The 9557-nt window shown below is 47.0% G+C and overlaps 1 protein-coding gene across 1 annotated transcript; it reads right to left on the bottom strand.

Annotated features, from left to right (window-relative positions):
* Positions 1–2195: 2195 nt before the first annotated feature.
* LOC143219859 (uncharacterized) lies at positions 2196–3503 on the bottom strand. Its single transcript, XM_076445665.1, has one exon. The coding sequence runs from the start codon at positions 3501–3503 to the stop codon at positions 2196–2198; it is 1308 nt and encodes a 435-aa protein (XP_076301780.1).
* Positions 3504–9557: the final 6054 nt, after the last annotated feature.

Below are 9557 nucleotides of genomic sequence, written 5' to 3'. Positions count from 1 at the left end.
CCGGTGTTGGTTCTGAGTTCTGCTTGTCCTCCGGCCGACCTGGACCCGCTGTTGAAGCTTCTCACACAGGATAGGCTGGAATCTCGCTTCCTCCCTCCCCTTCCCCGGAGACGACGGCCAAATGGGGGTCCCCCCTCCGTCCCGACCCCTCCTTCAACTCGGAAATCTACGGCCGAAAGAACAGAGTATGTGACTGCTCGAAATTGAATCTCTAAAGTAACCTATTGTCTATACTTAACTTATCACTACTCGTGATCGGATTCCCTACTCCTCCTCTCTCTTCTTCTCTCTTCTACTTCCTTTTTGGTCAAGATGGCCTTGAAAAATCCTTTGACCGCCCTCCAGCCGCTCTCACTACGAAGCATTTCCTCTACTAACTTCTTCATTGATAATACACCCTCCTCCAGCCCCAGTTTTTCTATCAGGCTACTTCTCTCGACTTCCCATTGGTCGCAATCGATGAATGTGTGCTCTGGGTCGTCCTCCACCTCTGGGTGATGCCAGCAAGCCGGGTTCTGGGCCTTCCCTATCCTATGTCTGAAGGTATTGAATACCCCATGTCCGGTTAGTGCCTGTGTTACATAAAAATCAAGGTCACCATGCTTTCTATTAATCCACCCTTCTATATCTGGGATTAGTTCATAGGTTTTCCTTCCTACGGTGGCCGCTTCCCATTTAGCCTGCCACTTTCCCATCGTCCTTTGCTTTGCAATTTTCCTTATCTCGTTCTTGATTGTTTTTGTCCTCCCTTCTTCATCGTCTCCTGCTACCACAGATCTTTCCATTTGGCCTAAGTCCGGAAGCTCCTCTATCGTTTCTTCCTCGAATTCTTCGTCTTCCTCTTCCTCCCTGAAGGACCTTTGTCTACTCCTGGTCCCAGTGTACCTAGTTCTATTCCCTCCCATCTCCTCGTGCTGGAAATTTAGAAAGTAGTTCTCCCATTCAAAAATTACCCTTCTTTCGTCTGCCTTAACGTCCCATGGAGGTATTCCCGTCAATACACATAGGGTGTCCACTGGAACCGTTTTATAGGCCGCTGCGATTCTAGCAAGTCCCATTCTCTGCGTCCTTTTTAGCGCGTTCGTTGTGAACACTTTGTTTGCCGTTGCGCTCCAAATCGGTGCCCCATATAGTACGGTCGCCTCCATTGTCAGATAAAACAATTTCCTAGCTTTCTGGGACGTCTTCATTTGGTTTGTCATCAATCTGCTCAATGCCGCCATCGTTTTAATTGCCTTGTTTGTTGCCGTCTCCATGTGCTTAATAAAGAGTCTCTGGTTGTCAAAAATTACTCCTAGATATTTCAATGTTTTCTCCGGTTTTATCTCCGCATTACCAACCCTGAAACAGAAGCCCTCAGGTAGTTTCTTACGGTTTGCCATCATGACCTCGGTTTTTTGTTCCGCCAAGTCTAGCCCTGCTGAAGCCATCCAGTTTTTTGTGTCCTCTATGATGTCTTCTAAATTCCTTTTTAATTTCATCAGATTTCTGCTCTGGGCCATGATGACCACATCGTCCGCAAACGCTCTTCTGATACACAGCGGAGGAAGTGGTCTTTTCAGCAGCCCATCGTAAACCATATTCCAGAGCAGTGGCCCTAAAACTGACCCCTGTGGAACCCCCCTCCGCATTACAGTGCTCACCTGCCCTTCGGTAGACTGGTACGTTACTACCCTGCCCCTGAAGTAGTCCCGAATTAGTGCCTTTAGGTACATTGGCATTCTTCTTTCCTCCATTTCCTCTAAGATTTTCTGCCAGCTGAGGGAGTTAAACGCGTTTTTAACGTCTAATGCCGCTACAGCTGCGTACCTGAAATGTTTGGAAGCCTCATCCATTTGTTTCTTGAGGAAATCCATAGCGTGGACAGTAGACTTTCCTTTACAAAAGCCATACTGCTCCGGTCTATATGGAGTTGTTCCCAAGTGGTCCAGCATTCTTCCTTTCAGGACATACTCCAGGAGCTTGGCAGCCGCATCTATAATACAAATAGGGCGGTAAGCGGAGGGGGAAGCTGGGTCCTTACCTTGCTTTCTTAAAAGGATGGTTCTCGCTCTTTTCCACTGCTCTGGAATGTTGCTGCTCTTCATAATTCCGTTAAACATTGCTGCGAAGCACTCAGGTCTCACTGTCAGGATCGCCTTGATTGCTTCCGGCGGCATTCCATCCGTACCAGCCGCCTTTCCAGCCTTTAGCAGCTACCCTGCCTTCTGAATTTCAATCGTGGTAATCTTCGGGAAGTCCTCCTCCGAGCTTCTCACCTCCTGTCCTCCGCTGTGTCTGCGTTCACATGCTGCTCCTGTTCCAGGGTTAGTCCTCTCCTCAATATATTCCTGCGGAAATAAACCAAGCATTACCTTTTCAGCAACTTGTCCAGATAGAGCAGGGGGTGGGGTGACCCCTTTCACCCTCTTCATTATGGATTTGTAGGGTTTTCCCCACACGTCCTTTTCTATTGTATTACAAAGCTCGTCCCAGCTTTTATCTTTCGCTTTTAGAATCAATTTATTGAGCTCTTTTTTAGTGTGTTTATATAGCGCATATAGCGCCTCCGCCTCGTCCACAGCCCCTTTTTTGTTCGCTCTTTGCTTTTGTCTTCTTAAGCTCTGCGCTTTCCTTCTTTCTGCTTCAATTTCCTTGTTCCACCAAGGGTTCTCTCGTTTTGTTCTCCTCTGTCCCGTTTTTTCCAGCGCTTCGTCACATACTTCTGGTAAAAGTTTCAGCATTCCCTCGATCTGAGTTTGGTCCATAGTATCTACACCTACCAAATTCCCTTCTTGCAGGCGTCTATCAAGCACCCTACCGAGCTTCATTAGTCCTTGTGGGGTTACTTTCCATCTGCAGATTCTCGGGTTCTCCAAGTTACCTACAATTTCCATCTCTACTTCCGTCAGTAAATATTTATGGTCTGAGCCCGATACCTTCCTGAGCACCTTGCACAAAAGCTTCCCTCCCTCCTGGATTTCAGGAGAGGAGGCCACAAAGTCTATCACGGATGACGCGTTTCTCCTCTCGAATGTCGGTCCTCCTATGGGTATTACCGGATATAGATTTTGGTCCAAAAGCATTTCGAGCGTTAGCGTGCCTTTCGTACTTTGTTCTTTGGACCCCCATGCAGGTGACTTTGCATTAAAGTCCCCCCCTACTATAATCTTCCTACCCTCCTTTCTTTCCTTTTTGATGAAGCTCTCCAATTTATCTAGTTTTTTGGCATACAACTCCGGGGAAACATTCGGGGACATATATACACTGATTACCGTCATTTGGCCTATTCTGACAGCCACAAAATCTTCTCCCTGAACGTTTCCGTCCTCCTGATTTTTTAATCCCCTGTTTCCCGTAACCCATATTGCCGCGTTGCTGGTACCTTCTGTGAAGATCCAACTACCCGGATTACGTAATGGTTCCGAAATTAAGACCAGATCCACCGCTAATTGTATTGCCGTCTGGTATAATAAATTATGAGCCAGCTTGGCATGGTTCAAATTGATCTGAAGGATCCTCATATTGAATTTTGCGTCTTTCCCTCGCTTATCTGCGCCACATATTTGCGAAATTGAGGGCAGTTCATGGCCCCGGCCACATGAACTGTGTCCTCCTGTCGCACTCCCAGTCTAGTGCATAGAATGCATCTTTTCTCGTTTGGGCATTCGTTGATCGCGTGCCCTTCCCTACCACATTTCCTACACACTAGGCTCTCTAAATGTTTATTTGGGCACGTGTAGGTCATATGACCAAAGTCATGACACTTGAAGCACCTGACAATGTTCAACGCAACCTTTATTTTACATGAGGTGAACCCTAATCTAATTCTGTTTCCTTCAAGGTTTTTCCCCTCTATCGTCTTAGGAAGCGAGATAACTGCTGTTTTCGTTCCCCCAAAGCCGTATCTCAAATTCTTAAACTCTATCTCCTCGATGTCAAGATTCAATTTCCTCGCAAGTTCCTCGCGTATGTCCTCCTTTTCCAAGGTCGGATCAATTTCCTTTATCTCGTAATTAACCCTTTGTACAAGTCTCCTTGTCTGTTGTGTCGGACCTAACGATTCCTTAACAACTCTCTCAAATTCACAGCTATTCGTTTCCTTCTGCAGTTCGATAAGGAGATCACCCCCCCTGGATTTCCTAATCGTCTGGATCCCTCCGATTTTATCACCTGCATTAGTTTTTAATTCCTTAAATAAATCTGCGAACGTTCTTTCCTTTGAAGCCTTGACTAAAATTGCCTCTGGTTTAGGAGGCGGGGGGTTTAATTTTTTCCTGGCTGCTCTCTCCATCTTTTCTCTTTCTATCTTCCTACTCTTCTCCTCCTGTTCCACTCTTTTTCTTTCTAGCTTCTCTTTCCTAGCCTGCTCCTTTCTTTCTTTATCGTTTATCCATACTTCCCCCCCTTGTAACTGGCCCTGAACCGTCTCATTTTCTAGATTTCTCTCTAGGTTTCTCCTTACTGCCCCATTAACCTCTAAATCTTTTCTTGCACTTAACAGATCTGGAGAACTCTGAGTGAATTTGTGTTTATACAACCCTTGTGTATCCTTAACTTTCAGTGAGGGGGTAACCTGAGTTTCTTTGTTACTTCCCTCTCCTCCTAAAACTACTCTACCCTTTATTAGACTCTCTATCTCCTCCATGATTTTAATAGCCCTTCCTAGTCCGAATACCACCGTGGTCGAATTTACCTTCGCCTCATCTTTTATGCACTTATTCCCGCAACAGTAAGTTCTTAGTGCGTCTGCAGTTGGCTTAATTTTTTTAAGAGCTCCTCTTAGATCCTCTAATTTTGTTCTAAGGCTTTCTACATCCGCATCTTTCCTCGATCTTTTATTATAGTCGCTATTATCCCCTCTAATTCCTATTCCTGATTCTCGCTTTCCCTCATATTTTGGTTTCTCCGAAACCCCCGCTCCATCTCCTCCATTGTCCCCCATTTTCCTTTTTTGCCCTGTGGTCTTTTCCAAATCAATCTCTATCGGATTATCCTGGGAATAGCCCTGGGAATGACACCTTTGTCTCACCTGCCCCGTATCTATTTTCCCTGGATCTTTATCGTGTGGCGAATGCTCCACCGGCATTTTGGACCGGGCTGGGCCCTGGAACCCTCTTCCTTCCGTATTATTGTTATAAGGGTTCTAAACTACTTGACAAAACACCAAGATATTAAGAAATTTTCCTTATTTATTGGAGAAGTCTCCACCTAACCCACAACAATCCTAAAACTACAAAAATTCGTCGACACTTCTTACACACGCACTCTAATATTGCCTTAAACGCTCGCACACAGTAATTATACTTAACTATTCTAATAACCCCCACTCTCGCACGTACGGGATTCACTTTCCACTTTTACTCTCCGGTTCACCTACTCGTAAAAGTCTAACGCACCCTAATACCGCAAAAAAAACGAAATTTAAAGGAGTCCGGAGACTTCCTCCACGATTAGCTCTTATCAAAAGTTTCCGGACACGAAAAAATTTTTGAATTTCTTAAAAATTTCACTGCCCGAAGAGTGCGGAGCTCTTGGAGGTCCGACCCTCCGAAACAGGGTCTCTAATTCCTTATTTTTATTCGTCCGGAATCTTCCGAAACGACTCGTTTCCTAAGTCTCCGGACACTTTCCACAGTGAAACCCTAGGACTTGTCCGGAGACTTCTGACACGAACCCCTTGCAGAATTATCCGGATTCCGCGTTAAACACCCTGGTACGCCACGACACCGCCGCGGACGGGCCACACACACTCAGCAGAACGGCACCAACAAACATTCACCGCACCCAATCACTAGAAAAGATCGCTGATCGCTAAGCAGTAAATACTCAATAACCTACACGCGGTTCCCTAAAAACGTAGATAAATTTCAAAAATTATGATTAAGATTAATCCTAACACTAGCCACCACCTAAGTATATTAAACTAAACAATTTTCATGAAAAGTCCTAACTTTCTCTAAACTATCCTGTCTAGCAGTGTCGCTTCACCAAGTTTGCACCCCTAAAGCCAACACCGTTCTGACCTTACCTAACCTTTTTTTTTTTTTTTTTTTTTTTTTTTTATCGTGTGGAAATGCGTTACCCATACCCCGACCCCCCTGGGGGGGAGCCGGGGTTATGTGGGGCTCCCTCGAGGAGGGGGTCGCCGAGCCAACAAGGCTCGCCGATCCCCTCCCCCAGAGTACCCACTAAAACCACACGCCCGCCCTAAGCTACATGGGAAGTGCCTGGATCACGCGAGTATTCAACAGGACACTTCCCAGCTCACATGCATCCCGAGGGGAGGGGTTAGCTCCCCCCATGCCTGCTCTAACCGGACCCCGGGCGGAGGGACCCGCCCGGTGTCCCCATCCCTGGAGCCTTCGGATTGGGCTTCCCAAGCCCCAGCTCGGTCCACCCACAGCTCCCGGTTCTGCCCTGCTCGAGCGGTGGACCCGAGGGTCCTCGCCCGGCCAAGGCAGGAAGGCGCCGACACCGGCAAGAGAGGGTCGTCGGAGGCGCATCCGGACGCCCCGACCCTCCCCACCCCACCCCCCACGCGCCCTCCCCCGGAACTAACGTCCGGGGGGGTGGCCGGCACCCCTCCACTATCGTCTCGGGGTGCCGGGCCTTACCTAACCTAACCTAACCTAACCTAACCTAACCTATCCTTTCGAAAATGTTTCCTCTCTTTATTAAAAACTAGAAAATGACTTCAAACTTAACCTCTGCTCTCTCTCTCGCTCTATTTACATACTAAGCTTAACCGCTAAACGCTAGGCACGTGCAGCCTATTCTAAATCTAACCTAAAGATAAAAACCCAGCACCTGGGTTTTCCGTCCGAGAATTAACGGCCCGCGAATTTCCCGTCGCTAGACAAAACCTCGCCTAAGTCTCGCTGTCCGGGAATTTAAGGAACGAGCTAATTTTTGTCCAGAATTTATAGGTACTCCTGTACGTGAGTACTTCTAGTTCTTAGACATTTTTTCAAAACGCACAGATTGTAAAATCGAACTTTTCTATTTATTTCCTGTCCTTGCCTACTCTTCCTCACTCAAGGGTACTCCTTAATTCTTTGAATTACCCGAGTTCCGAAAACTAATGGTCCCCGAACTGTCACAGATTCCCTGGACTTTTACCGTGTGGAATTAATGTAAACCAGTTCGGATACTTTTCGCCCTAAACTTTCACTAGCCGTCGCAACTCTTGTCCTGAAATTAACTGCCCGTGATTTTGCCGTCGGATACCGAGTCCGGAAATTAACGGCCCGGGTTTTTGCCGTCGGCCGCCGAGTCCGAGAATTAACGGCCCGAACCTGGTTTTTCCCGTCGGATTGTAAGACGGGGCTTTTCAGCCAGAATCTAATTCCTATCACCTCTCTCCCGTCCACTATTGACACTTTCACAGAACTTTGTAGCTCGCGGGCGTGCCAGTGGCACCCTATCTGCTCGCACCTGACCTTTACTGCCCCAATCTAACCTCGTTCCTGACACCTGTAGAGCGGCCGGACACCCGCGTACCGCCAAGGAACGGACCAAGAATCCTTCCACAGCCTCGAGTTTTATTTCTAAAACCGGGTAGAGGCTGGTGAGTAGACTGGGGGGAGCCCGTTCGCCGTTCTCGTCCCACGCTTTGTTTCCAAAGCCTGGGAGAACCCGACGACCCCCGCTCCGATTGAAAATCCCCTGCTTTACTTAAAGGTTCCTTGTCGATACGTAGACGTCCTTGCCTGGTCAGCCAGCTTCCCTCCTCCGGATCCCTACAGTAGCACCGCACTGCTGCACTATTTAGAACACCGACAGAGGAGAAAAACACCACTGATAATTATCTCGCCGTAACTAAATTGCCTAAGCAATTGAAAAAACCTCTAAAGAGTATTCAAAATCTGCGCTATCTCAACACCTCAACTGCTGAAACCGCTCTCCTAATCTAACCTTTCGAAAATGTTACCTCTCTTTATTTAAACTAGAAACTGACAACACAACTTGACCGCTGTTCTCTCTCTCGCTATATTAACATACTAAGCTTAACCGCTAAACGCTAGGCACGTGCAGCCTATTCTAAATCTAACCTAAAGATAAAAACCCAGCACCCGGATTTTCCGTCCGAGAATTAACGGCCCGCGATTTTCCCGTCGGGAGACGAAACCTCGCCTAAGTCTCGCTGTTCAGGAATTTAAGGAACGAGCAAATTTTTGTCCAGAATTTATAGGTACTCACCCTACAACCTAAACGCTAGCACCCCTTCTATAAATTTTCACGTTAAGATCTCCCGTCCGAAAACTTACGGCCCGAGAATTTCCCGTCCAGGAATTTATGGCGCGAGAAGAACCCTAGTCCAAGTCTCACTGTCAGGGAATTTATAGCACGACACAATTTTTGTCCAGAAATTTTCTGTACGCACCCTACCGTGCGTACATCAAGTTCTTGGACATTTTTTCCACAAATCGCAACTTGAAAAGCCGAACTGTCCACTCTTTCCCTGTCCCTGCCGGCACTACCACCCACGAGGGTAACACTTAAGTCGTCGAATTGAGCTGAATCCGAAAACTTACGGCACCGGTGCTTGCCGTCGCACTCTGTCACCCGAGTCCAGAAATTTACGGCGCGAGCTCGAATCCCGCCGTCGGATACCGAGTCCGGAAATTAACGGCCCGGGTTTTTGCCGTCGGCTGCCGAGTCCGGAAATTAACGGCCCGGGATTTTGCCGTCGGACGCCCACGCGCCAGCAAGGAGACAGCCTATCGCCCTTCCACGCCTCAGACTTTGTTACCAAAGCCGGGTGGAGGGCAGGAAAGTATAAAGAAGCTCGTTTATCGTGCTCGTCCCTCTCTTTGTTACCAAACAGTGGGAGAATACGTAACCGATGCTTGGATGTTATTTTCTTTTCCACTTTTTAGCTCCTTGCTGCCGCGTACGCCCCCGCCGCCCCACAACACTCGGCACTCCTATACTTCTAATCTAGCCACTACTTTATTATTCCTAATAATGCCTATGAAATGCTCGCACTAAGTCCTCTTTAAACGCACCTATCGAAAAAACAAACGAATCTGAGTAACTCTGACTGGGTGTCCTATGCCCTACAGAGTTAAGACCGCTCTGCGTGGGTCTCAGTTACCAGGCGGCTTCTCGGCCACCGTTTCCCCTTCCAGAGTTATTTCGAAAAAGTACGTTTGCCAAGTCTATATTTAGTCAAGACCTTTATTGTGTCGTCTTTAGCAACGCCTGCGTGTTTCTGCTGTTGGGAGAAAAAAAAGTCCCGACCTCCGACGAACTTTTCCTCGTGGAGCGAATGACCTTTCTTTTCTCCAAATTTCGAATTCCATTTCTTAAAGTATCATTGTCTTTGTTTTGCTCTACTAGGTTACCGTATGTTTGTCTTTCTTCCTCTAATATTTATGCTCTTAAATAATTCTTGTACCGTTGATTTTATTCTGTTAATACCTCTAATAATAGTTGTTTCTATTCCTTTAATCTATCTTTTGTACTGTCTGGAATTCTAAATTTTTATCTCGAAATGCTGTATATTATTTGTTTAACTAATTAGCTCATACTTGTTTATTGAACATCGATGCGGGCTCACGCGAGCACGTCTT

Source organism: Lasioglossum baleicum, unplaced genomic scaffold (genome assembly GCF_051020765.1).
Source record: "Lasioglossum baleicum unplaced genomic scaffold, iyLasBale1 scaffold0086, whole genome shotgun sequence".
NCBI classification, from domain to species: domain Eukaryota; kingdom Metazoa; phylum Arthropoda; class Insecta; order Hymenoptera; family Halictidae; genus Lasioglossum; species Lasioglossum baleicum.
This window is presented reverse-complemented; position numbering and strand designations above follow the sequence as displayed.